The 27900-nt window shown below is 54.0% G+C and overlaps 2 protein-coding genes across 4 annotated transcripts in view; both read left to right on the forward strand.

Moving 5' to 3' along the window:
* The first annotated feature begins 305 nt into the window (after nt 1-305).
* Nucleotides 306-21471, forward strand: Gramd1a (GRAM domain containing 1A). 3 transcript variants are annotated; one of them, XM_028787566.1, is made up of 19 exons: nt 306-394; nt 8120-8336; nt 8427-8447; nt 9132-9216; nt 9359-9462; nt 9550-9645; nt 10764-10844; nt 12071-12183; nt 12393-12543; nt 13008-13209; nt 13789-13932; nt 15210-15328; nt 15416-15558; nt 16777-16880; nt 16998-17171; nt 17250-17337; nt 18467-18574; nt 18732-18852; nt 21009-21471. In XM_028787566.1, exons 2-19 carry the CDS (start codon nt 8235-8237, stop codon nt 21099-21101), a joined length of 2049 nt encoding a protein of 682 aa, XP_028643399.1. In that variant the 5' UTR covers nt 306-394; nt 8120-8234; the 3' UTR covers nt 21102-21471. The 3 variants fall into 3 exon arrangements, with proteins under 3 accessions (XP_028643399.1, XP_028643398.1, XP_028643400.1); XM_028787565.1 differs by lacking the exon at nt 306-394 and adding an exon at nt 614-880; XM_028787567.1 differs by lacking the exon at nt 306-394 and adding an exon at nt 3017-3082.
* Nucleotides 21472-24714: 3243 nt separating this feature from the next.
* Scn1b (sodium voltage-gated channel beta subunit 1) overlaps nt 24715-27900 on the forward strand; it is a 10192-nt gene continuing 7006 nt past the window's right edge. The window contains exons 1-2 of the mRNA XM_028787612.1: nt 24715-25066; nt 26483-26649. Of these exons, the coding sequence (XP_028643445.1) occupies nt 25027-25066; nt 26483-26649 (207 nt within the window). The 5' untranslated portion in view covers nt 24715-25026. The remainder of the gene's footprint in view (nt 25067-26482; nt 26650-27900) is intronic.

Here is a 27900-nt window from a genome sequence, read left to right on the forward strand (position 1 = left end):
CTCGGCAGCCTTCCCAGTATCAAAAGCGCTGATGAGCCCCGCCCCTGTCCTGTTCTTGGGGAAACCCCTTGCTTCAGAGCAGGGGGCTCCCCAGGCCTGAGGGACTTGCCCAAGCTCACACAGCACAGCTAGGGGCCGGGTGGGCTGGAGTCTGACTTGGTCTGCATGATTAGGCTGGGGAGTCTCCACACACACACGCAGAAAAGTGACGGTTTCTAAGGCAGGAACTGAGGCTCAGAGTGTGGGTGGGGAGAGCGGGAAGAGGCTTTCCACCCTCCAGCTGTGGTTCCCCCCCAGACTTCCGCCCCAGGCCAGTTCTTCCCAGCATCAACCTGTCACCCACCTCTACCCCACTTCTCAGAGACTCTTCTTGGTCCTAGAGGAGAAGGCCAGGGTATTTAGACTTGTCTTGTTTGCTTGTTTGTTTTGATGACAAATTCTCACTCTGCATGTCAGTCTGGCCTGGACTTCATTGTGTAGTTCAAGCTCGCCTCGAACTCACGACAATCCTCCTGCCTCAGCCTCTGGGATATGAGGAGTGCGCTATCACACCCGCCCAGGCTGCTCATTTTAAATAAAAATTTTCTTCTGTCCATCGGTAAGGCCAAGTCTCCCAGCCGGACTCTTCCCCAGCCATCTAGGCCTAGGCCCGCGCTCGCGTCCAGGTCCCCCTCCCGGCGGGGGCGGCGCCGTGACGCGCGGGGCGGGAGCAGGAAGGGGGTGTCGCTGACGCTGGGGCGGCCTCCGGCGGCTCCGGCCTTTTGTGCGGGCTGCAGGGTCCGGTGGAGGCGGCGGCCGAGGCAGGCGAGGCCCGGGAGGCCCATCTCAGCTCAGCCGGCCGGGTCCTGCCCTGCAGCCGGGGCGCCGCATCCATGTTCGAGTAAGCCCGGGTCCTCGGGGTGGGGAGCGGGGATGCCGACGATCTGGCCGGGGCAGGGGGTCGGAGTGGGGTTCCAGAGCTGGTGCATGTAGGAGCGACCCCGATGGGGACTAGGAGGGGGTACACGTGTCTCTGGTGCATGGGAGATTGCAGCCCGGCGGCGAGACCCAAGCTTGGGGCATCTCTGCCAGCCTGGGACGCGTATGGGCAGCGGGGAGCTCCTCTAGGCCTGGATCGACCCCCTCGAGGAGCCTTAACCCGGCACCCAGATGAAAGGACCACTGTGAGAGTCCCACCCCCCGCAATTTTGGACAGGCCCCACAGCTCCTCCGGTCGGTGGTTTGTCGTGGGGGCTGGGGGAGGGAGCTTCTTTGAGCCTGAGATCTCGGCGGGGTGGGGGTCGTGTGTGTTCCGACTTGACCCCCCACCCCACTTGTGGCTGATCCCCTGGGCCTGCGGGGTTCCGTTTGTGATTGTGCCCTGGAAGTGCCTGAGCTCTGCGCCGTGTGTGCGTACGTGTGTGTGTGTGTGTGTGTGTGTGTGTGTGTGTGTGTGTGTGTAACAGCTGGGATCCTTTGGAGCAGTGTTGTATGACTGTCTGTGTGTTATCTATCATCTTCTGTGTGATGGCTACCGACCAGGTCGAGTGTATCTGGGGCTTTTGGACCCATTGTGGTTGTGTGTGAGGCATGTCTCATTTTCTTGGTGGCACCACGAGTAAATCACACACATTCTGAGCTTGTGCCTCCTTGTGACTCTGGAGTGTCTTGAGGCAGGTTTGGGGCTCCGAGTGTACACCATTCCACCCGTGCCTCTTGGCTGGCTGCGTCTATTCTTTACCACGAATTACATCTGAGTTACCACGGTGGGAGCTCTCATTGCTATGTTAGTTTGTGTGCGTGTGGTTGGAGCTCGGCTGCTGTGTGCCTGTCATCCACATTTGAACGTCTTTTGGTTCGGCGAACAAGTAGAAATTCCCTGTGTCTACCTGTGACAGTGTTGTGTCACTGGGCCCTGTGGGTGGCTCATTTACCTCTGGTTCCATCTGTGGGAAAGTTCCAGTGTATCCAAATGTGGCATTGTTGCATGCCTTGGGTGTGTGGGAGATTGTATTTGTCTCCCAGACCCTTTGTGGCTTTGTCTGTTGAAAGAGACAGAGACCCCTTGTGGCTTTCTCAGCTGAGGACCCTCCCTCCTGGGATGTTGGGTGTAACCTTAACTGCTTTGTAAAGCCTGCCCCCCCCCCCGTCCTCATACTGCCCCTTCAGTATCTGGTACAGCATTATTCCCAAGTCCCCCTTGTCTATGGGAATGTCAGGGTTCTCTGTCACTGTGACGACTGATAAATTCCGTTCCTCAACCCTTGAGAATTGGCTTTTGCTTTGTTCTCTCTGCCTGGTGAACACCCTGCAGTTAGAGGGACAGTCAGGATGTGTAGGTTGATATGACTTAACTTCCCTTCGGGATGCATGTCTGGGTCACTGGGTCCTGTGACTAGGTGAGGTCTGAATGGTTTTGTTGTGGGGTTTGCTGTTCGTTTTGATCTTCTGTATCTCTGTAAAACTTTCTCGTGGTTGGATATATGAAGGTAACTTGTGTGGGACTTACTGTGTTTCTCTGAATTTGGAGTTAATTCTGGGATTCTGTGTGACTGTAGCATATTTATGACGTGTGTGTGTGTGTGTGTGTGTGTGTGTGTAAAACTTTCCTGGCATTTGTTTATGAGTTTGGCGTGCTTACAATGCTGTGGTTGTTTATGCTTGTGACACTCCTGTGCGTGTGAAAGGCAGACAGACAGGTGGGAGAGACTTCGTTCACCTTCGGGCAAGTTTGCCTGTCACCCTCTGCATCCTCAGCCAGCTCTGCCTTTCCCACACACCTGTGTGCCCTCTCTCCCTGCTGTGCTGAGGCCCACTCTGAGGCCTAGGAAGCCAGAGCATCTGCACAGTAAAAACACCATTCTCTTCTGAGTCTCCGCCCCCTAACGGTCCTCCTCTCGCCACTCTGACCCCTCCCTTCACTCTCCCAGGACTGGCTGGCTGGCTGGCTGGCTGACTTGGGCCACCCTAGGGCTCTGCTACCCGCCCTTGAGAACTTCCTCTTTGTCTCATCCAAGAGCAAGGGGGATGAACTTGCCTCGTCTGTGCCTTCTGCCTGCCCTCAAGTGGACCTGGGGCTTCAGGCCCGAGTTTTAGCCCAGAGGTGAGAAAAGACCCACAGGGACCCCCATGGTGATCTTCTCTCTAGAAACATGCAAGGTGGCCCAGGGTCTTCAGGTCTGCACTGGGAGCCCATGTGTCCTCTGTTCTGCTGGCTGCTCGCCATTCTCAGACCTGCCAGCCTCCTTCCTGGCCCTGAACTTGATGTCCTGAGAGAGTCCAGCACTGTCTTCCCCACACTTGCCAGCTCTGTTCTTTGTCCCCAGCCCTTGGCCTCAGTGAGCCTTGCCCGCTTTCCAGTCAGTCTGGCTCACTTAAGAAGCCCTCTCTGCTCCTAATTATTCTGTCAGAATTCAATGCGCATCAGATTTTAAGTCGAGGTTTCTGATGCGGGTAGGGGTTTGTTTCTCGTTTGTTTTGTGGTAGTCCTGGGAATGGAATCCAGGCCTTTGTACATGCAAGGCATATCCTCCAGCTTCTGATGGGTAGATTTTTCTGACTCACATGCCCAACTCCTCACTGGTGATAGCTCCACAGTCTACTGACGAGCCATGCCCCCAGGCCCTCACCACTGGGTTCAAGGCCCTCTAGCTACATACGCATCCCTAACTCTGGGGTCCTTAAGATGGAATCTTGCTTTGCAGCCTATGCTGGTCTCAAACTTGTGATCCTCCTGCCTCAGCCCTGGCCTACCGAATTAACAGGAGTACCTCACCACCTCTGGCTGGAATCTGTGTTTCAAACAGGTTCCTGATGCTGTCGGTGGTCATGTTCTGGGGGTAGGGTGGCGGGGGGGTTGTGCTGGTGTGACTTTACAGCAAAGGCAAATGTCAGAAGCCATTATTTTAGTTTCTGTGGTTTTGTTTGTTTGGTCTGTTTTGTTTTGTTTTGTTTTGTTGTGATCCGGCTCCCTGTGTAGTGCAGCCAGGTAGTTGGGACCTGCTGCTTCCGATGTCCCCACCGTGTTCTGAGTATGTTTAGACAGCTATAGGAAGACCTAGGGCACCGGCTGAGGCCCCTCCAGGGTCACCATAGCTTCTTGGACAGTCCCAGGAAAATTGGTGGCACAGGTGTCACTTTTGTTTCTGCAGCTGTGCAAAAGGGAAGCTATCACACATTGTTTCTTCATCCCTTTGCTAACATATCGTTTTTTCTCCATGTAGCCTGAGGAGGTAAGAAAACCAGGTGAAAGCGAGGCTGGGAAAGATGTAGACAGCTAGGGAAGGTGTAGACGCCACCCTGTGGCTCTGACACTGCAAGCCTTATGTCCTTTGAGTCCAAGTGTGCTTGAATCCAGGCTCCGGGAGAGAGCAAGCAAGCCTGATCGCTTTGCTCAGGCCATGGTGGTGCCTCCTCATGGGCATATGTTAGAAGGGGAACAAGATGGAAGCCAGGGGCACAGTGTGTCTCAGGCAGAAGCTCTGAGGACTGGGAAGGTGAGGGGGATAGGCAGAGGGCTGTGTGATTTCAAATAGAGCATAGAGATATGTCTGTTGAGCATAGCAGAGAGTTGGGGGGAGTTCTGCCTATGTCAAGTGAGAGAAGGGCATGTGGACAGAGAGAAGAATGAAGGCAGGAACCGGAGAAGAGGGGGTTCCCATCACAAGGGCCAGGAAAGGGTCAAGGGCTTTCCTGGGATAAGGAGGGTGGGAAAGTCTCTGGCCTGCTCAGTGTGGGAATAGGCTTTGTCGGACTGTAAGTCAGGACAGAGTGCAGACACCAGATCATGGTGACCACGGCACCAGGTTGGCCCAGGGGGAGCTGTAGAGGCCCAGGGAGGAGCCATAGCGGCTTTATTTAGTCATATAATTTATAAAGTGAATTTATTGTATACGAATCACGAGAATGCCTTTCTTGCATCCCATCAGAGCAGGGCTGTGGCGGAGTGGGAACTAAGACAGCCCTCAGGCATGTCCCCAGAAACCCATAGAGCTATCATCACAGAAAAGTCACCATCGGGGTGACTGCTGCCCCAGCAGGGTATGTGAACGTGCAGAAAGCAGAGCAGTGCACTAGAGTCTTGAAGTGCTGTATAATATTTGCAAAGGCCAGGCATGGCCGTGCCTGTAGGTGAGTGAGTCTTGAGTGACTGCTTGGTGTGATTACAAAAGCAACACCAGCCAGGCATGATGGCAGAGGCCTGTTATACCAGCTTCTATTCAGAAGGCTGAGGCAGGACAACTGAAAGTTCACTCTCAGTCTAGACTACTGAGTGAGTACAAAGCCAATCTGTACAGTTTATTGAAAGACCCTGCCTGAAAATAAAAAGGAAAAGGTGATCTGGGGGTGTGGCTCAGTGGTAGAGCCCCTGCCTAGAATCCCCCAGTGAGGGGCTGGGGGCGTGGCTCAGTGGTAGAGCCCTGCCTAGAATCCCCCAGTGAGGGGCTGGGGGCGTGGCTCAGGGGTAGAGCCCCTGCCTAGAATCCCCCAGTGAGGGGCTGGGGGCGTGGCTCAGTGGTAGAGCCCCTGCCTAGAATCCCCCAGTGAGGGGCTGGGGGTGTGGCTCAGTGGTAGAGCCCCTGCCTAGAATCCACCAGTGAAGGGCTGGGGGCGTGGCTCAGTGGTAAAATAATGTCTACTAAGCATATACTAGGTTCTAGATTCAATTCTCAGCTCAGCAAAAAAGAAAAAAAAATTGCAGGGCAAAGAAGAGCAGGGGCAGTATGGCCAGAGAGACCGGCATGAACTAAAAATTAGACAGGAGAGACATTTGAAGGAACTTCCTGGGGGAGTAGAGGAGATGGCCTAGTGGGTAAGCGTGTTTCACTAAACCCAGCCACCCGTGTTGTATTTCCACGATCCACATGGTAGAAAGGACCAATTCCTGAAAAAGTTCCTGACAGAGGAGATACCACTTGTACTCCCAAATAGATCTGTGTACGGGAGTTAGAATCCCAGAAACCAGCTGTTCCTCCCTCTGCCGGTACCTCTCGCTCATAACCTCGGTTTCGACTGTAAAGCTGGACAGTCCTGGGCCCAAGCACACAGTGTTTTTGAGCGGTGATAAAACGATAAAATCAATCACTCAGAGTGCTTGACAGAATCCTGATAAGAAGTCAACAACAACGTCCCTTTAAAGTCTCCGCTGCTCACCCCCACTGTCCTTATGGCAGCTGATGTTTGCACAGTTACCAGAATGTTCTGTTTGCTTAACGTCCGCCTCCGGCAGGACGTTAACTTGCCAGAACCAAGCCGTACTTCAGGTCTCTGTTAATGTTGGGCTCAGCCAGATCAGGGCTGTTCATTCAGCCCCGCAGTGTTGATAAGCATTAATTATGTGCCCTGTCTCTGGTTTAGGTGCTAAGAATACAGACAGCAACCAAGACTTCCTCCAGTTCACAGTTTAGGGCAGGCAATAAAGAAACTGTGTAAACAAATGAACAGGGTGATGGTAGATAGTGTGGGTGAGTCAGGAGGGAAGGAGGGAGGGAAGGACCTCTTTCAGGCTGAGGGACCTTGGAGAAGGATGTCTGAGGGTGAATGAGATGGAGTTTGTTAGGCTGAAGCTCTAGGGGGCTTTTCAGATGGAGGGAACCACAGATACAGGGTGTGACCCTGGGGAGCTTAAAGAACAAGAGGAGGCTGGAATGACTGGGACAGAAGAGGGACATGAGGCCAGGGAAATAATGAGAGCAGGTCACATCGAAATCAGACTTGATGGTCACCTGGAGAGGGACAGCCAGGATTGGGCTTAGAGAACCCTGAGCTAACTCAGCGAGCTGGTCACCAGCTTCCTGGGCTGCAGGTGAGGAGAGACTGAGGCAGAGAGAGCAGTAGAGAATGAGAAGAAAATTTGTGTGCCATCTGTGTGGAAAGGAACGGAGGCTGACATGGGGAGATGCAGTAATGAAAGGAAGGATGGAAGACGGTTTTTGAGGTGGTGTTGGTGGGGGTCACGGACAGATTGGAGATGAGGAAAGAAAGGACATTAAGAAAGGTGCTTTGGGGCTGGAGACATGGCTTCTGGTGGTTAGGAGCCTATACTGCTCTGGAAGAGAACCTGAGTTCAGTTCTCTGCACCCATATTGGGACTCACAACCACCTGTAACTCCAGCTCCTGGTGCTATGGTATCCTCTTCTGGACTACACCAGCGCTGCACATCTGTAGTACAAATAAACAGTGTGTGCAAGCACACCCATATGCACAAATAAATAAAATAATGCTTTTTAAAAGTGTCTTAACACTTTAAAAAAGAGGGGTTCTTGGGTTTGCATCTTGAGTGTCACAGATCAATAAAGGTTTGCTTTATGAATAAATTAGTAAGATTATGTTTTAGATATGGGTAAAAGCATTTGCCATACAATTTTGATGACCTGAGTTCAATCCCCTGATGGAAGGAAAGAATTGACCTCCGGAACTTGTCCTCTGACTCTCACATATGGTCATAAAATACCAAGTGTTGTCGAGGGCTCACTGTGTGCCTGACTGTGTTAGAGAGACTTCACAGTTTGATTTCTTTAATCCCCCATAATCCCACATAATGATAACTTATGTTGAGTTATCATTCCTTGGGCTATAATGAAGCAGTAGAGGCAAAGGGTTGTTCAGGGCTAGCGAGGCAGGGAGGATGTGAATGGATGGGTCGGGAGGTGGATAGAAAGAAGGTTGGACAGATGGACGGATGGGCAGATAGATGAACTGATAGGCAGGTGGTTGGCTAGGTTGGCAGATGGATAAACAGATAGTTGGATGGACAAATGGAAGGATGGATGGACAGATGGACGGGTATATAGGTGGTAGATGGATGACTGGATGGATGGGCTGTAGTTAGGCGGGCGGAGGATCCATAAATGAGTGGATAGCTGGGTTGGCGGATGGATGGATGAACAAACTGATAGGCAGATAAATGGCTAGGCTGGCAAATAGAAAAAGAGATGGCCAGGTGTACTAACAGGCTGGCAGATGGCTAGGTTGGTGGACACATGAGTGAGCAGGTAGATAGATGGATGGATGGATGGATGGATGGATGGATGGATGGGCAGATGGAGCCACTAGAAGATGGACCCACCTTCAAAAATCAGGCTTGCCCCTGCCCCCTAACCCGTTCCCCCCACCCTCTCTTCTTCCTTCCCTCCTTAGCACCACGCCCCACTCTGGCCGGAGCTCACCAAGCAGCTCCCCGTCTCTTCGGAAGCGGCTTCAGCTCTTGCCCCCAATCCGCCCCCCTTCGGCTCCTGAGCCAGAACCAGGCACCATGGTGGAAAAGGGGTCTGACAGCTCCTCTGAGAAGAGCGGAGTGTCCGGGACACTCAGCACCCAGAGCCTGGGCAGCCGGAACTTCATCCGCAACAGTAAGGTGGGTGTGAGCTCAGGCGGGGCCGGCCAGGAGAGGGTAGCAAGGACAGAGAACACAGGGCTCCTCCTGACTCGATTCTTTCTCTTGCAGAAGATGCAGAGCTGGTACAGTGTGAGTATTTACCTGCACGTGGGGCTTGATAAAGGTATGGTACGGGGCTGTAAGCCTGCTGGGAGCTCCAGGCCAGAGAGAGCAGTTAAGGAGTGGGTGATACATAAAGAACCACACATCAGACACTTCTATTCAACACACAGGATGCCATGCTGCTATTTATGGTCTCTGTGGCCTTGAGTGGGTCTTCTTCTCCCCTCAACCCCCTTGAGAAACATTAGCCTAATCCTGTGCGGCCAGAGGGAAGAGTGGGTAAGATTTAGTGATGCAGGTGGTGGTGGTACCTTGCACAGGGCCTGGCTCTTACATGAAGGCAGTAAACAGAGAGATGGCTCAGTGGTTAAGAGTACTGAGTGCTTTCACGAAGGAATCAGGTTTGATTCCCAATACCCATGTGGGCATTCACAACGGCCTGTAACTCCAGTTCTAGGGGACCAGATGCCCTGTTCTGGCCTCTACCTGCACTGGGAACTCTCACCATGCACCCATGTATACATAAGAAAAACACACACATAAATAATTATTTAAAAGTCAGTAAATGGCAGGTATTCTTACAGAGGCATGTGTGTTATGAACAAAGAAGCCCCAAGGGCTAAGAAGACTGAGAAGGATCGGAAGTTTGGGGGGGACAAATAGGGGCTTGGAATCTGCACTCAGGTTTCCATGCCCCAAACCTCTGCACAGATGCTGTGTCCCACATACAAACAACGCAACGAGGACTTTCGGAAACTGTTTAGCAAACTTCCTGAAGCCGAGCGCCTCATCGTGGGTGAGTCTCTATACCCCCAGCCTCAGTTTCTGACCTGGACCGGAGCCTCTGGCCTCTGTCCTGCCTCCCTGCTGGTTTGTGGGCTGCCGGACCAGAGCACGTGACTCACATGTCTGCCTGTCTCTCCCTCCGCCATTCTCAGATTACTCCTGTGCCCTGCAGCGAGAGATCCTCCTCCAGGGCCGCCTCTACCTCTCTGAGAACTGGATCTGTTTCTACAGCAACATCTTCCGCTGGGAGACCACAGTGAGTCCGGGCCGCAGGCAGATGCGGAGGGGCCTCAGGGCCGGCAGGGCTTCCGGCTCGTTCTCACTGCCCCGTGCTGTCTTTAAGATTTCCATCCAGTTGAAGGAAGTGACCTGTCTGAAGAAGGAGAAGACGGCTAAGCTCATCCCCAATGCCATTCAAATCTGTACCGAGAGTGAGAAGGTAAGTGGTGAACCGACGTGGGGTTCCACGTGCCAGGATCACAGCAGAGCCCCGTTTGTGTTCAACTTGGCCTGTTTATTGTCTCGGCCCTCGCAATGGTCCAGCCCCACTCATTTTGTCTGGGGCCCCTACAGTGTTCTCCTATGCAATGGCCTTTCACATAGATGTCCTGTAATGCAGTGATTCTAAAATTTCCCACGAACCCAGCAGTTCAGATCTTCCCCCAGACCCCCACTAAAGCTGCAGTAGGAACCCAGGGCTATATGTCTTCTGGAAAAAAAAAAACTCACCGTTGAGCCATCTCCCTAGACTCGTTTGTTTGCTCTTTGTTTTGGGGACAGTGTGTCTTACGCAGCTCTTTCTGTCCTGGAACCCACCATGTGGTTCAGGGTGGCTTTGAACTCACAAGAGATCTGCCTGCCCCTGCCTCCTGAGTGTTGGGATTAAAGGCTTGCTTGTTTGTTTTAAATATTTATTTCTTTTTATTTTACTGGTATAGCTGTTTATCCTGTCCATGTGTACCACGTGCCTGCAGTGCCCATGAAGGCCAAAAGAGGGCGTCAGGTCCCCTTGAGAACTTCAGGGAGTTGAACTCCCTGAAGTTGTGCTGGGAACCCAAGCTGGGTCCTCTGCAAGAACAGCAGACACTCTTAACCACTGAGTGATCTCTCCAGCCCCTAGACCTTGTTTGTTTGTTTGTGTGTTTGTTTTTGAGACGGGGTCTGACTGTGTAGCTCTGGCTGACCTCAAATTCCAAATCTTGGCTCCACTGCCCCTAGTACTGGGTCAGCAAGAACCACACCTGGCATTTGTCCTCAATTATTGCCCCATACCTGCTTGGTTGAGAGACAGCTGTGTCACTCTGAGGTGACGGGAAACAGGAAGGACTAGGGGATGATGGGACAGCAGACATCCCTTTGTGTTTTGTTAGCCCAGAGCTAGAAAAGTTAGCCATCCCTGACAGCAAAGAGGGCTAGGAAAGGCACTGGGCATTGCTTCTGCCTCAAGCATGGGGAAGGTTCCTACCACCTCCAGGAGGCTCCTCCCCATAGTGGTGACCACTGGGCTTCCCTGCCCCATCCTGGCTCTCCTTTATCCTCATGCCTCTCTCTCTGCAGCATTTCTTCACTTCCTTCGGGGCCCGAGACCGCTGCTTCCTCCTCATCTTCCGTCTCTGGCAGAATGCGCTGCTTGAAAAGGTGGGAATGGATGGGACTCAGGAGGATGGGCTTAACTAGGGAGGACCTGGAACTCATAGGAGACTCCCAGCTCTTCTCTGTGGGCACCAGGCCCTTCTGCCTCTGTGGCTCCTCCAGAGGTCTTACCAGGGGTACGCTGAGAGTTCCTGTGCCTAGCATTGAATCAGAGTCCCTGACGAAGGAGGAAGGGATTGGTACAGACTGGTTCCCAGTGCCGAGGGAAGCCTCCATGTGAGGTAATACTTAGCGGGGTGGAAGGGACATAGAGTGAGCTATCATTACACCTATCCACCAACACTGCTGACACCTCTGAGACACCCTTTCCCAACCCTGTTCAGCTGTGTGCCTCACCCTTTCTGGGGCGCTCATCCCCCAGGGCAGCTCCAATCTGGCCATCCTCAAAAGTAAGACTACCTACCAGAGACCTCCCTCCTCTCAGGAGCCTGATGGGGCACCATCCCCAAAGAGGACAAGGCCAGAGGAAGTCCCTTCAGGTCTATTCCCATCAGCAAGCAGTTGTGTATGGCAAAGGGGACCATCTTTACTTCCGAGCTCCCAGGACTGGGTGTGGGTGGGACTCAGTGATGTATGTCACTTATCTCAAGCTGAGTGGACTAGGCATTGCTGGGACTCTGTTCTCAGCCCTGTCACCTCCCAGCGGGGTGACCTTGGATGGGTTACTGGGGACATCTCGTCTTGAAATCCCGATAATGTTGCACTAGTATCTGCTCAGAGGTAGCACTTATGCAGAGCTTACAGGAATGCAACTGCCCTGGCTGTTATCATTAGTGGTTATTATTTCATTGTCTCTGGGGCCCAGCCAATCAGTGTGCAGTGGGACGCTCAGCTGCTGAGGGTGTATAGAGGAGGCTGGAGACCAGACAGCATTGGAGGCAAGAGCTTGGACATCTCTGGAATCTGGCTGGCTTTGAATCTCACCGGGTCATTTGTGTGACCTTGAGCACATGGTCTGTCCTTATGGAGTTTCCAGATCTTTCGCAGTAAACATGAGAATTTTCCCTAGCCAGAACACTACGCTAAGGTGTGGCTTGTAGGGCCCAGGGCCCAGCCTCTGCAGAAAGAGGCGAGCTAGTGATGGATGCCAGCTAGGTAGAGATGGGTAGAGTCTGGAGTGGATAGCCATGCTGCCCTCTCATGGAAGCTGGGGGAACTGCTGTGACCAGGCAGTAGACACAAGAGGCCAGCCTCATATTCCTTATGTCTAGACACTGAGCCCTCGAGAACTTTGGCACCTGGTCCATCAGTGCTATGGCTCGGAGCTGGGCCTCACCAGTGAAGATGAAGACTATGTCTGCCCGTTGCAACTGAATGGCCTTGGGTGAGTTGAAAGTGGAGGGTGGCTCAAAGTGATATATGAGGGACCTTCCTGGGTCCCTTGGATCTGCTGTCCAGAGGCGAATTGTTGACAGACATGAGGTTACTGTGCAAAAAGCCTGGGGGGGATGAAGCAGGGGAGGAGGACACAGTGAGTGTACATGTGGGGACTGGAGGGTCCAGCCATCGCCCACTTCCTCCTTTCTCTCATAGGAGTCCCAAAGAAGTGGGAGATGTGATTGCACTCAGCGACATCAGCCCCTCAGGGGTGGCTGACCGAAGCCAGGAGCCAAGCCCTGTGGGTTCAAGGCGTGGCCGGGTCACCCCAAACCTCTCTCGAGCCAGCAGCGATGCAGACCATGGGGTGAGCAAGTGGATGCTTGGGGGGCCTGGGGGGAGATGGGAAGATTGGGGATGGGGGAGGGAGCACAGAAGATCAGTAAAGGGGGAGGGGCTTGACAGAGGGACGCGCTGCGGATGGGTGGAGAGAGGAAGACAGACAAGGAAAATAGAGGTGAATCGGGCAAATGTAGCGGAATAGGAGGGAAAGGTGGAGACAGAGGGGGAGCAAGAGAGACTGATAGGAGACCAACGGGCAGCAAAGCTTGTAGGCCACGCATCCACACAAGCCCTCATCACTGGGTGGTCCTGAGGCCTCTGTGAGACTAGCCAAGAGCCCCCAGGTACAGACATCGTGTCTCCAGGGTTGGTCTTTCTAACCAGGACCTAAACTTTAGTCTATCAAACACTTGTGGCCAGAGTTAACCGGTGACAACCCTTGGGCTGGGGTTGAGGTAAGGAAGGCTAGAAGAAGCCCTTTCTCTGCAGGCCGAGGAGGACAAAGAAGAGCAGACAGACAGTCAGCTGGATGCCTCCTCCAGCCAGACAGTGACTCCAGTAGCAGAACCACTGAGCGCTGAGCCGGCACCACCGGATGGGCCCACCTCCGCCTTGGGTCCCTTGGATCTGCTGGCCCGAGAGGAACTGTTGACAGACACCAGTAACTCATCCTCATCCACTGGGGAGGAAGGTGAGGCAGTAGCTGCCCCCCCCCCCATTCATTTACCTTGTTTATACTCAAGTCGAGACCAGGGAGAGCAGAGACATTGATATAACAAGGCAAATCATGCAGATGGCCGGGACGTCGGCCAAACTGCATTCCCTGAACCCTGCATCAGTGGTTATGTGGCCAAAAAAGGCAGGCTGTAAAATTGGCTTCATTTGTTTCCCCTATACTAGTTTTCAGGTAGACTTTACTCTTGTGAGCCCAGAGTCAAAGCCCTAGGTCTAGCTTCCCAACATGTACGACACAGTGACTACTGCAAAAGTCTCAGACACGGCTCCGATTGGTCTGACATGACAGATGATTCCAGTTGACCGTAAGGGTCTGTGCCAATGGACACCATTGCAGTGGCTTTTATTGACTGAGCTGGGGCGTCTGCCCACCTTTGGCCAATCCGAAGTGAATATAGTTTCAGATTCTTGGGTATCTCTTATTCAGGAAGATGAATTTGCCCTTCCACCCTGGAGGCCTGAGGATGAGGAAGAACAGTTGGCCCCAAGTAACCCAGAGACTTACCCACATAATGAGGACACTTTTGTCTCCCAGGTGACCTGGCTGCACTGCTGCCTGACCTCTCTGGCCGTCTCCTCATCAACTCCGTCTTCCACGTGGGTGCAGAACGCCTGCAGCAGATGCTCTTCTCGGACTCTCCATTTCTGCAAAGCTTCCTGCAGCAGCGCAAGTTCACAGGTCAGGGGGCAAAGGAAGCAGAGAATCCTGCGTCAGGCACTGGCAGGAACAAACAGGCTTCGTGCTGCCTCTGGCTACCAGTGGCCTTAGAGAGGGTTTCCAGCCTCTCCATGCCTGATTCTTCTGCACACTGGGTGTGCCGCGTGTAGTGCTTGTGTTAGTGTGAACAAGTTGCTACCTGAGCAGGGCCTCCAGCAGTAGCTGTGCTTAACCAACGAATGCTAATGTCTGCTCTCTCAGACTCCTAGAGTACTGGGCAGCCATAGACACACACAGAGATACACACAGACACACACATAAACACACACACACACACACAGAGACACATGGGACACAGACATATACACACACAAAGACACACAGACACACACATGATAAACACAGAGAGAGACCCAACACATACAGATACAACACACGGCCATACACATACCGCACACATACACATACCACACACACAAGCACAAAAAAACACTAAGAATAAAATAGATCTAAAAATTCGTTAAAAGCTGGGCATTGTGGCACATGGTTCTGAGCAGGGGTCTAGCAGGATAGGCCTGGCCAACCCACCTGTCCCAGTTGGTGAACACTGGGCCAGTGACAGGCTCAGTCTCAGGGAAACAAGGTGCACAGCACCTGAAGAGGAACGAGGTTCACCGCTCGTTGTTCTCTGGCTTCTACATGTACGCTCCCATGTGCACACACACACACACACACACACACACACACACATATGCAGGTGCACTCACACGTAGGCATAGTCACTGCATATACATACAAATCTGCCTCGCCACCTTCCCCAAGACAATGGACCTAACATATTAGGGAAGGCAAGGCCTAGGACTCTACTGAGGACCTGAAGGATGGTGCAGTGGGGACCCAAAGGGAGGGTGTGGGGAGGTCCTCGGTTCAGTGTGGCGCCTGGTATGTGTGAAGGTTCAGGGGACCTCCAGGAAAAGGTGTCACAAAGGTTGGAGTGCCTTTATTTTGATGCTTGGGAGAAACCAAACCTGCTACAGAAAGGAAGCCGAGACTGTGGCGAAGGCTGAGGTGGTCCCAGAAGGTGTCAGAAGCTCCCAGCCTGTCATTACCGATGTCGTCTAAATTGTTTTAGCTTTTAAACTAAAAGTGGGGCGGGCGGCATGACGGAGACACGGTGTAGGGCGGTGCAGTTGGGGACGAGTCCCCTGAGAATTGAAACCCTCCAGAAAGGCTGGGTTTCCTACAGCCTGGGAACCAAGAAAGGGGAGCGGGCTCTTCATTCTCCTCCTCCCTCCCAGATGTGACCTTGAGCCCTTGGAGCAGTGACAGCAAGTGCCACCAGCGCAGAGTCCTGACCTACACCATCCCCATTAGCAATCAGTTAGGCCCCAAGAGCGCCTCTGTGGTGGAGACACAGGTAGGCTTGGGGAGCCGGCTGCCGGGGCGGGCTGGCCCCGTGGAGCAGCAACCCTGACCTCCCGGCTGCTTCTTCTGTCCCCTTCAGACGCTGTTCCGGCGCGGCCCACAGGCGGGCGGGTGCGTGGTGGACTCTGAGGTGCTCACCCAGGGCATCCCGTACCAGGACTACTTCTACACTGCCCACCGATACTGTATCCTGGGTCTGGCCCGGAACAAGGCCCGGCTTCGGTGATCCCGAGTGTGCCCTATCTCTACCTCACCTCAGTGGTCAGGGCTGCTTCCACCCAGCATTGGAAGAGGTCATTGTGAATAGAATAGTCGATGCGCTCAGCTGTTTTTTGAACACTGAGCACGCGCTGAACGTAGAGATTCTAGGTCTCGGGGACAAAGATTCCCCTGTAAGGGACCTGAAACTCCACTGGTGAGATTCCAGTGAATTAAGTGATTGCAGAATGTGCTTCAGTTCACTACCTCACCTGGCTTTGGAGAAATTCACGGGAGGCTGGAGTGAGAGGGCAGGAGGTTGCACTGTGATGACCAAGGGTGTGCCTTCTGGGAAAGGAATATTTCGTAATAGCCGGAAGAGAGAGCTTCCATGCAGAATGGCCAGTACAGAGGCCCTGAAGTGGGAGCGTGGGAGTAGCTGGAGTAGAGAAGCAGGAACATGGGAGTAGCTGGAGTAGAGAAGCAGAAGCATGGGAGTAGCTGGAGTAGAGAAGCAGGGGCATGGGAGTAGCTGGAGTAGAGAAGCAGGGGCATGGGAGTAGCTGGAGAAGAGAAGCAAGAGCATGAGAGTAGCCAGAGTAGAGAAGCAGGAGCATGGGAGTAGCTGGAGTCGAGCAGTAAGAGTGAGATGCATCCAGGGAATCAGTCTGAGCCCAGAGGACCCTGAATGAACTCCATAGATAGGCTTCCTCTGGTTACAAATGGGGACGGAGTGGGAGACCAAGAGAAGCCCTCCCACTCTGCTGTCTAGGTGTAGAGGTAGGGACTAGAACCAGCTGGGAGTGGCAAAGGGGACAATAAGTAGATTCTGGATAGGTTCTGTAGATAGAGAACAAAGCCTATAATCTCAGCACTGAGAAGTCTGGGACCAGGAGATCCCAGGTTCAAGGCTGCAGTGAGTTCAAATTTGTAAGACCCTGTTACAGGATTTAAAAAAAAAAAGGGACTGGAATAGAATCCACCGGGGAGGGGCTGAGGGTAGGCCTCAACCATAGAACTCCTGCTCAGCAGGTCGGAGTTTCAATCCCTAGTATAGCCCCAAACCAAAGACTTTTACAGGTTGATCCCTAAAGCGTGCCTTAAATGTAAGCGTGGGTGGGGGAAGCCAAAGAGGCCGAGGACTAGGTTTGAGGTGACAAAGACCCTTTTCTGAATTAGAAGTCTGGGGTTTGTAGATTCCCCCTACAAACCTGACCTCGGAATTCTCTTGTTCCCTCCTAGTGTATCCTCAGAGATCCGCTACCGAAAGCAACCGTGGAGCCTCGTAAAGTCTCTCATTGAGAAGAACTCATGGAGTGGGATCGAAGACTATTTCCATCACCTGGGTAGGGGACTGACGGGTGGTGGTGCAGGGGCGGGTGGTGGTGCAGGGGCGGGTGGTGGTGCAGGGGCGGCTGTGGCCCAGCAGGGTACAGCATACCAAGCCGTCTCTTGTCCCTCAGATCGAGAACTCGCCAAGGCAGAGAAGCTGTCCCTGGAGGAAGGAGGGAAAGACGCTCGCGGAATACTGTCAGGCCTGCGGAGAAGGAAGCGGCCCCTGAGCTGGAGGGGCCACAGAGATGGGCCTCAGCACCCAGACCCAGACCCCTGCACCCAGACCAGCATGCACACCTCAGGTACGTTACCTCGAGATAGGCACCTGGAGGAGATGGTCCCTGGGGTGCTCCTGGCTCACCCCAAGTTGTTGTTTACAGGTTCCCTCAGCTCTCGCTTCTCGGAACCATCCGTGGATCAGGGCCCCGGGGCAGGCATCCCTAGCGCTCTGGTTCTCATCAGCATTGTGTGAGTAAGGAGACCAGCATGGGTTAGCAGCCTGGCTGTGTGATGTGGAACACATGCTTGGCCTCTCTGGGCCTCTGCTTTTGTCGGGATGTGGGTTCAAGCCAGAACAAGGATTGCATGAGATGGTGTTTGGGATGTGTTCAGCGGAGTTCCCACATGCCACCCAATTTGTCTTAGAGAAGTCTTTCTTGCTGGGACAGCAGCTGCCCTGGGGCCCAAGGGAGATCAGAGGGAAGAAATTTCTGGAAGAAGAGACAAAGTATAAAAAGTTAGTCACTCAAAAGAAGTCAGGTTGTAGATACATTGTTTTTCTGCACCCAGTCCTGAGCTGAATGAAGCTGTAGACAGCAGTGACCGAGTGTCCCATGGGGATGGTGGAGGAGTTGAAGAGTTGTCGCCAGACCAGAGGGAGGGGGCTGAGCTGGTACGGGAGGTCACGGCAGCCAAAGATGAGAAGACATCACAGATTTGGGGGAGCCAGGGACGGCTGAGCTGAGACCTCCTTGGGCACCAGGCGTTTGGAGGCCAGTGTGTATGAGAAGGGCAGGACAGTAAGGAAAAGCAAGTCAGACCCCTTACCCCAGTTAGAGCTGACCCAAGCCACATGCTCAGCCTCTTGAGGCCTCAGTTTCTCAAAATCACCTGGGAACCCTGTGGTCTTTGGGCTCAGAGCGAGCCGCCTTGGGTAGGGGAGAGCTTGGTACCAGCCTTGCCCTGGGCAGTTCTCACATCTCTGTCTTCCCCTCACTGCCTCCGCAGGATCTGTGTGAGGTAGGGCGTCCTCTCTCTGCCATCCCCCTGTATCGTAGCTCATCCCCCTGCAGCATTCTCTCCCTGTTCAATGTCCCTGGCTTTTCCAGGGAAGATGGCTTAGTGTGGCCAGCAAGCATGTAGGCATGACATAGGTCCGAGTCCGAACCCTGTCTTTTTTTCTGCTTATGGGCTGTGTGACCCTAGACATATTCATCACCCTCGCTGAGCCCCTTTCCTCTGGAAAGGGTGGGTAATGATGGCACCCTTTAAGGTGTGGTTATGCTAGTATGCTGGGGGCGGGTGCAGAGCTCCAAGCCTGACTGGGGAGGGCATCCATCGTGATCCCAGGGGTCCTGATTTCGGATTCTGTCCCCAGCCTCATCGTTCTCATCGCCCTCAACGCCCTCCTCTTCTACCGTCTCTGGTCTCTGGAGAGAACAGCCCATACCTTCGAGTCCTGGCACAGCTTGGCACTGGCCAAGGGGTAAGTGGAGAGAGGGCGGGGTTTGGGGGCGGGGCTAGAGGGGGTTTGAGGGCGGGGCTCGAGGGGGTTTGAGGGCGGGGCTCGAGGGGGTTGGGGGGCGGGGCTCGAGCATGTTGAGATGACCGGGACCATTCATTTAGATTCTTCATCTCCACAGCAAGTTCCCCCAGACAGCCACGGAGTGGGCAGAGATCTTGGCTCTGCAGAAGCACTTCCACAGCGTCGAGGTGCACAAGTGGAGGCAGATCCTTCGCGCATCCGTGGAGCTCCTGGATGAGGTACGAGGCAGCCACGCGGAGCTGTGGGTCAAGATGCCTCCCTGTCAAGAGGCTCAGTTTCCTCCATCATAAAATGAGGAAGCTTGTTCCATTACTGACCTCTTAGCTTGCTAGGGAGGTCCATGGAACAGAAGGGTCAAGACTCATGTCCTGGAAAAACATCCTTCGGGCATGGCTAGATCCAGCCACTTGGCTGTAGTAAGAATCTTCTCTTTCTGTTCTGCTAGTAGCCGGTTGGTTTAGGGAGACACGCAGAGGATAGTCCTCTCTGTCATTAGCTGCTGGTGTCACATGCTCATCCTTCCCCAAGCAGAGCCAGGCTGTACTAGGCTTGGTTCCCCGCCTGCCAACTTGGGCTTAGGTTGGCTAATAGGAGAGTGAGTCTCATAAGGGTATTTGGTTCTCATCTCCAAAAAGGGGTTGATGAAGTCACCCTGTATGGTTCAGGGGACACTCAAGGTCAGACTGCTCTGTGACCTTATGTAAGTGACTGTCATTTGGGCCTTGGCTGCATCATCTGAACAGTAGAGAGTAACGCCATCCTTCATAATCTGAGAGCACGCAGACATCCGGAGTAAGGCCAAGCACATCGTAAACACTTAATGTTCTTGCCGTCGGTGAGCCTCGCCCAGACTTATGGTAGATGCTGAATACACTGTCACCATAGAGTGTTCCTCTTAGACCCCGGAGGACTGCAGCCAGCGGCTGAGGAAGACCAAGGAAAGTGTGTGGCACTGGGGTGGGTGCCTCTGATATGGCAGAGAATGAGGGAAAGATTCCAGCTTTCGTCCCTGAGGGCTTCAGGACTAACTGAAGGAATTTATGGAAATTCTGTTTAGTGGGCCTGGGGGCATGGCTCAATGGTAGAGCCCCAGCCTAGAATCCCCCAGTGAGGGGCTGGGGGCGTGGCTCAGTGGGAGAGCCCCTGCCTAGAATCCCCCAGTGAGGGGCTGGGGGCGTGGCTCAGTGGGAGAGCCCTGCCTAGAATCCCCCAGTGAGGGGCTGGGGGCGTGGCTCAGTGGTAGAGCCCCTGCCTAGAATCCCCCAGTGAGGAGCTGGGGGCGTGGCTCAGTGGTAGAGCCCTGCCTAGAATCCCCCAGTGAGGGGCTGGCGCAGGGCACATTAGTGAGAGCAATAGCCCTTAGCATGACAGGGCTGTCCTGCCACCAGCCAGAAGTGGCCAGTCCTCCAGCCAGCCTTGCAGCAGGAAGTTCTGTGGATTAATTACTTTCTCTGTGACCAATGTATGTGGCAGACACACAAAGAAGGTGAACTGGTTGATCTTCTTCCTCCTGTGGCAACACTTAGCAGCAACTGAGGGAAGGTTTATTTTGACCCATGGCTTATTGATGTAGTCCATCGGGGTCACTGGGAAGGCTCTGTCCAGAAGTAGAGATGACACGGAAACTGGAAGAAAGGCCAGGCTATAATCAACAAGACCCATTGTTAGTAGCCAGAGTCTACCTGCTAGACTCCTCCTGAAAGCCATACAACCTCCCCAGACCAGCGAGAAATAAGTGTTCAAGGACATGAGAGCCGAGTGGAGGATGTTTCACAGTCAGACCAGGAGAGGAGGAAATGTGTATTAGGCTCCTGATGTGCTGACCATCCTGGGGCGGGCGGGGAGTGTCCTGGGAGCATGAGAACACCAGACCAGGAAGTAGAGCTCAGGATTGGCTCTGATTCTCACAGACCTCCCCTAGTAGTCAGTGAGGCCTGCTTCCTGAAGGGGTAGCGGCCTTCCGCTATAGTGCCATCTAGTGGGGACCAGTCAATACACCAGCCTGTGGCAGATGGTTCAGATTTAAGTAGTAACATCTTGTCTCCTCTCTGTGTTTAGGCAGAAGGTATGCGGGCGGCACCCTTTGGTTCGAGGCTGGGTACTTAGTCAAGGTCTAGCATCCCTCAAATCTCTGACATAATTCTCCGAAGCTGGGATATTAATCAGGGTGATTATATTAATCACCTTTAGGCATGGAAATAGGCCCATAGCAATGAAGGCATTTACCCTGACACTGTTAATAATAGCAAAGTCCGGATTTGAACTGGACCACCTGAGTCCCACCTTTGAGAAGTTACCCGGTGGTGAGGCAGCATGACCGTGCAGAACAGCACAGAGAGCGTACTCATCCCATCTCCCCCGCCTCTTCCGGCAGATGAAGTTCTCCTTGGAGAAGCTGCATCAAGGAATTACTGTCCCAGATCCTCCCCTGGACACTCAGCCACAGCCCGATGACAGTTTTCCCTGAGGACTCCTGATTGAAAAGATATACCCCCTAAACGGACAGAAGGACACACGGAATCCCGGCAGCCACTGCTGGCACGGTGTGAACGCCGCCGGGAGATTCCTGCCTGCCCCTCACAGTGCCCCCCCCCCCGCCAAGAGCCACACAGACCTGGGAATCAAGATGCACTTTAGATCTGTGTGTGCGAGTCCGGCTGCCACTGCCTGCTCAGCCAGGGAGCTGGCCTGGTCTTTGGCAGGCTCCCCCTCCAACTAACTTATTTTGCCCAGCAGGGATTGTGGGGGGCACCTTTTGGGGTGCACGAGACCCTCTGGGTTTAATGTATTATATTTATTTCGGAATAACAACCCCAATAAAGGGTTGGAAATGGTTATGGCTGTGCCTGTGCAGTCCTGGGAGCAGATGGGGGCTTCCTACTCACCCTGCCGTCACGATCCAGGTCCTGGAGTCCTGTTCCTGTCACCGAGCCCAGCTCTGCCTTATCCAAGCCCAAAGCAGCTGTCCCAATGGCCTCCATACCTAGCAGCCCTTAGTGGGAGCCCATGAACATGGAGGAGTCACATTGAGAACCGCCATCCAAAAGACTTGAAGAGTTGATATATTTGGGTATTGGAGATTGAATCTAAGGCCCTCACATTTGCTAGGCAACCACTGTACCACTGAGTACCACTCGCACCCGGGCTTTTCACATTTTGTTTTATTTCTTAATTTAAAATTTTATGTTTGTATATTTTGAGTGAGGTTCTACTACGAGACGGTCCGGGCTGTCCTGGAACTCACTATGTTGACCAGGCAGGCCTTGCACTCACAGGGATCGGCTGCATCTTCCTCCCCAGGGTGTGGGCTGCCTTTAGTCAGATTTAATAATTAGATCTCTAATTTTCTTTCTGTTGTAAGATAGGGTCTCACTAAATTGCTTGCTGGCCTTCAACTCACCCAGTAAAGTCCTAGTAGGGCTTTGACCTTACCCTGCTTCCACCTTAGCCCTTCAGGAGCTGGGATGTCAGGCCCGCACCACCAGGAGCAGCATTTATGTGACTCCTAACAAGTCTTGGCACAGAGTTAAGTCAAAACTATTTACCACAGAAGAATTAGAAGGAAGGATGAAACTCGTGTAGGGAACACCAGCGGGCACCAGACTGTGCATTTCATTGTGGGACAAAATCTTTTTTTCTGAAGCGGAGAAAGGGGGCTCAAGGGGGATACAAGACAGGTTCTCTGTGTAGTCCTGGCTGTCCTAGAGCTCACTTCCCAAACTGGCCTTAAAATCAGAGAACCGCCTGCCTCTGCCTGTGCCTCCTTAGTCCTGGGATTAAAGGTGTGTGCCACCAAGCCAGGCTCTGCGACAAAATCTTTACCCCCCCCCCCAAGGTCACCGTTGAGGCATACACTGGGCATTCCCCCCCCACATCTCCAGATTTTTGTTTTCAATTTATTATTTATTCTTTGCATGAGTGAGTGTTTTGCCTGTGTGAGTGCATATGTACCATGTTCTCAGAACTGGATCCCCTAGAACTGAAGTTTCTGGGTGGTTGGGAACCACCACGTGGGTGCCGGGAACTGAACCCGGGTCCTCAGCAAGAGGAGCAAATGCTCTTAACCACTGAACCATCTTCCTAGCCCCAGATCTTGAGATTTATACAGTATGTCATCCCTCCCAGAACCAGGCACCTCCCCATCAACCATCTGTGATACTGGTAGAGAGCCCAGCCATGTCCTCCTCCAAACCCTGGGTTGAGGAAGAAGTCTGTCAAGCTAGAAGGACCTCTGGTAGGGCACATGCCAAGTTGTGGGGTGGAAGGTTTGGGTGGGAGCAGGAGCAAGCAAAGGGCAAAGCCCGCCCCGTCCACCGTAGCTCTGTGATTGGGCTGCCGCCATGCTCCAGCTGGCTCCTCCTACCTGCAAACGGGCAGAAGGACAGCACCTCAGAGCAAGAAAAATTCAGTACGTTAGAGTAAAAGCCTGCTCTGCCTCTACCACAGCAGGGCTCCTCAGACAATGGTCTTGTAGGGCTCTGAGAAGGTGCCCCTGTATCCACTGCTAAGGTCTGTCCTCCCCTGCACCACTACCTCCTCCGCCCAGCCCCCCACCAGGGTCACTGGAGCTGCGAAGGGGTTATTTTCTGCACAAGGAATTTCGCAGCTCAGGAGGTGCTGGCGCAAAAGCCCAGACCGCAAAGGTGTCTGGTGTCCCTGGCTCCTTGCTGCTAGGTCCTGGACCTGCCCCACACTGTGGCTTCTCTGGGACTTTATTTCATGCTGAACTGGAAGCTAAGACAGGGCCAGCCAATTCCTGCCAAGAGTCTCTCTCTCACCTTGGTCCTGGTGGTCCGGAGCCCTATAATGAGCCTAGCAGAAGTTAAGGTGCTGGGGACCTGTTTTGGACACAGGACAGTGTCCTCACCCAGGGGGAGGCACAGGCAACAAACAGACAAATTATATAAAAGAATAAAACCGTGGTGTGGTGGTAATTCTGAAGGAGGAGACCACCAGTTAGAAGTCAGCCTGTGAGATTCTGTCTCTAAAAAAAGAAACCAAGAGAAGCTGGTGAGATGGCTTTAGTGGTTAAGGTGCTGGCCTCCAGGCATGATCACCAAAGGTCAACATACAGGACCCACACAGTGAAAAAGAGGACCGACTCCCCCAAGTTGTCCTCTGACCTTCACATATGTGTCTCGGAATTGATGTGTTGTCTCACACATACAGAGTAAATAAAATATAATAAAATCCAAAACAACCCCCGCAGAATGTTAGGTACTGACCACTGTTCTGACAAAGTGAATAAGAACCGAGATGATCTAGTCAGTAAGGAGGGAAGCAGATTACTCAAAATGGGCACGGAAAATACTGTGAAGGTGACATTGGAGCCCTGGGCTTCGGCACAATCAGCCCTTCCATCACCTGGGGATAGTAGGAGGGGTTGGGGTGGGGGTGTCCAGGCAGAACGGAAGTAGGGCAGAAGCCCTGAAGCAGTGATGAGCTGGTGTGCTGGCGGTGGAGGAACGGTGTGGACGATGGAGTGGGAGGAGAGCTGGGAAGGTGACGTCAGAGTCGCAGCGGGGGATCGCGGGAATGGCCCTTTTGAAACCCCGCATCTCCGACCCCCAGAGCTGTGGGATGCCAAGGTACCCTTCTGGCTTGGATACGGTCTGGAGTTTTCTATATACACCTAGCTTGACCCCTTCGCTCCGCCATGCCCTCTTAGGTCCTGGCTCAGAGACCTCCAGTCCGAGGGATCTCAGGTGTCAGAAGTAGGTCTCTGGGATGTCTCAGCCTTATCTCCCCAAGAACTGGATAAGGTTGACCTCCATAATTAGGAAGACGGAAATTGGTGCCTCAAACTGTCCTCCAAGTCCTCTTGGGTGTCTGGAGATGACCTTTCTCAGAAGAGGAAGTGAAAAGGGTCCCTCCACCCCCAGAGAGTCTAGCGAAGTCAGAGTGACCCAGACCATGCAATGGGTGCGCAGAAGCCGCGAAGCCACCGAAGAGGCCGGTGCCGGGCGCCTCCCGGGCCGCTGCGGCAAAGGCTGGGCGGCCGCGCCCTCCCCCCGCGGTGATTCATCCCGCCCCCTCCCGCTCCCTCCTCCCTCCTCCGGCTCCCTCCTCCCTCCCGGGCCGCCGCTGCAGTGCGCAGGAGCCCGCGGTCCGCACCCCAACGCCGGGAGCCCGAGCGCGAGCAGCGTCCGGAGCCAGGCAGGGGTCGCCGCAGCCTTGATGCGCCCTGTGGCGCGAGCGCACGCAGCATCCCGAGACTCCCGCCGCGCGGCGGGGATGCCTGCTCTCCGGGCCCCGGGGCTGGGCCCCCGGCGGTAACCGGAGCGGGGGGGCGCGCCCCCCCAGCAGCAGCTGCCGCGCCCGAGCCCGGGCCAGTCACCGCCGGGGCCCATCGCCTGTCGCCGCGCTCTGCGCGCCCACCGCCTTGCGCGGCCATGGGGACGCTGCTGGCTCTCGTGGTGGGTGCGGCGCTGGGTGAGTGTTGCTGGGGGACACGCGCCATTGGCGCTCGGGACGCCCCCCGCCCGAGTGGCCCGGGCTCCACCAAGTCCCGGCCTGGGAAGTTGTGCGCGGTGCGAGGTCGTTGGGGTCGCTGGACCCCGGACCACATGGAAGCATCGTGGAGATGCAGAGGATTCTCTTGGGGGGGCGGACACTTGGCACAGAAGTGCCGCCGCGGGCTCCGGGCCGGGGGCGAGGAGACGCGGAGTCAGCTGCTCTCAGAGCCCCGCAGGCTGCAATGTGACACCCACAGCCGCGTGAGGGGTGGGGGAAGGCAGCGCCTGGGGACTGGGGCCCGAGACAAACCCGGAGGCATGGATACGGAGTGAGGACTCCGGGCTTGCCCTGGACGGAGAGATAAACTGAGAGACTGAGGCAGATAGGGACATTGGAGGGAGAGAGTTAAGAGCCGGAGCCAGGAACAGAGAAACTTGAGAGCAGCAGAAAGATCTGGAGAGACCAAGAAAGGATGGAGATAGAGAGGCCGTCCCAGGGACAGAATGCTTGCCGGATGGAGTTTAAAACAACAACAGTAATAGTAATGGCGAGACGGTGATGGGAAGACAGAGGAATACAGCCTTGCCGGGACCTTCAGAGACCCTTAGGGGGGAATAAATACGGGGGAGACATGGGCAACAGGGAAGGTGAACCAGAAGCCCTGAAGACTAGGAGATCAAGAGGTTGGGCGGGGGGGGGGGGGGGGGGGGCACAAGGAAAAGACCCAGAGCTAGACTTGGCGGCATGACTTAATCAGCTAGTGCGTGCTGGGATACAAGAGGTGGCAGGTAAGAGGGTGAAGGAGGAACCAGAGGCTTCTAACCCAGGGGTGAAGCAAATATCCCGAGGCGGCAAAGAGCATTTAACTTGGAGTGAAGGTCTTGAAGCAAGGGAGTCTTCGGAAGAGGGGACAGGGCAAGATGGGGAGAAGGAAGCCGGGCTGGAGTGAACCCCCTCACTCAGTCTTCTTAGTTCTCAACCCATGGCTGGCTCTGCAGACCTCTTTCATGGTGGGAGTGATAAGGAATGCTGACCACTTAGAAGGCAGTTGGTTTTTTGAGGACCTGGGCACTTGAGTGGAGTTACTCACCACAGTGACATTCTGTTTCCTGGGGCCTCCAGTGTGCGTATTCTACCTAGCAACTCTTGGAAATAAAGATGACAGATTCTTCCACCTAAGAGGCAGGGGAAAGGCAGGTGGGAAACTGAGGCTCTCAGGAGATGGGTGACTCGTCAAGGTCATACAGTGAGCGAGAAGCAGGGACAGGTTTGGCATCCACTGTTTGTTTGTAATATGGGTAGAAAGGAAACAGATGGTTTCCGTGGGGCAGCGAGCCCGGTGTTGCCTCGGGTGGCAGGTGCCTCGCTGACCCGAGCCTATTGTGTCCGCAGTCTCCTCAGCCTGGGGGGGCTGCGTGGAGGTGGATTCCGAGACCGAGGCAGTGTACGGGATGACCTTCAAAATCCTGTGTATCTCCTGTAAGCGTCGTAGTGAGACCAACGCGGAGACCTTCACGGAGTGGACCTTCCGCCAGAAGGGGACAGAGGAATTTGTCAAGGTGTGTGGGTGCCTGGGCTGGGCTAGCACCCGGGTGCGGGGTGGAGCCCGCAGCGCTGGGTCTCAAGGCTGTTTGTTTGCTTGGGTATTGCTTTTAGTGCTGTTGAGAAAGGGTGTTGTTGCTAAGTACCTCGGTCTGGGCGCTAACTCTTGGCAATCCTCTTGCCTCAGCTTCTTGAGAGCTGGGATTTCGGCACGCGATTGGCTTATTTGAGTGCTTGGCTAGTGATGAGGATGTAGATATGGTGGATGACCTGGATTTAGATCACCACAGACTGCTAATCACTTTAGGCAAGTCACTGAGTACATGTCCCCAGTGCCATAACAATGAGGGGCCATGGTCGCTACTCCGTATTTTAGGAAAAATTGCATTTATTTTTATTTGTGTGTGTGTGTTTGTGTTCATGCCATGGCATGTGTGTGGAGATCAGAGGACAACTTGTAGGAGTCCATTCTCTCATTCCACCACATGGGTCATAAGGATCGAACCCAGGCTGCCAGTGTGGGGGCAAGCACCTTTACCTGCTAAGGAATCTTGCTGGCTTCAACCCCCTAGGTCTGTGCGAGGGCTGAATGAGTTGATGCAGCTGACATATGGCTGGTAGGGGGAAAAATGTCAAAAAATGTCACTGGAATTATTTGGCACCAGCAAAAATGTCTTGGGCAGTCACAGAGCAGAACGGAGGAAGCTTTGGCACTGCGTGTATATTTTGAAAAGTGCACATGGCTGGAGAGAGAGAGACGCCTGGGAAAGAAGTGTAGAGAAAGGGGACTGCAGAAGCCAGGCGGGCTTCAGCTGTGAAACTGTGTGTATATGTGTGTCACAGGGTTAGAGCAGTCAGGGGCTGCCATGGTCCCAGGCAAGAGCTCAACTTCCTTGATCCCTCACTGTCCAAAGTCAAGAAGCCTGAGCTTGGGCTGGGAACATGGCTCAAGGAGAGAGCCCTTGCCTGAAATCCCTCAGTGAGAAACTGGGGGCAGGACTTAACAATAGAGCCCTTGCCAAAAATTCAACAATAAGGAGCTCCGAGTGTGGGTCAGAGTAGACCCTGCTCTACTCTGAGTGGGTTCTACAGCCCTGCTCACCTAAAATGGGGGGCTGGGGGCGTGGCTCAGTGGTAGAGCCCCTGCCTAGAATCCCCCAGTGAGGGGCTGGGGGTGTGGCTCAGTGGTAGAGCCCCTGCCTAGAATCCCCCAGTGAGGGACTGGGGGCGTGGCTCAGTGGTAGAGCCCCTGCCCAGAATCCCCCAGG

This window comes from Grammomys surdaster, unplaced genomic scaffold, assembly GCF_004785775.1.
Source record: "Grammomys surdaster isolate TR1022 unplaced genomic scaffold, NIH_TR_1.0 125671, whole genome shotgun sequence".
NCBI lineage: Eukaryota > Metazoa > Chordata > Mammalia > Rodentia > Muridae > Grammomys > Grammomys surdaster.

Bases quoted from the DNA above. Each gene is read 5' to 3' on its own strand.
- Gramd1a (XM_028787565.1), top strand. The intron at 9,463-9,549 runs GTGAGTCCGGGC...GCTGTCTTTAAG, and splicing joins TCTTCCGCTGGGAGACCACA to ATTTCCATCCAGTTGAAGGA. The intron at 18,853-21,008 runs GTACGAGGCAGC...CTCTTCCGGCAG, and splicing joins CCGTGGAGCTCCTGGATGAG to ATGAAGTTCTCCTTGGAGAA.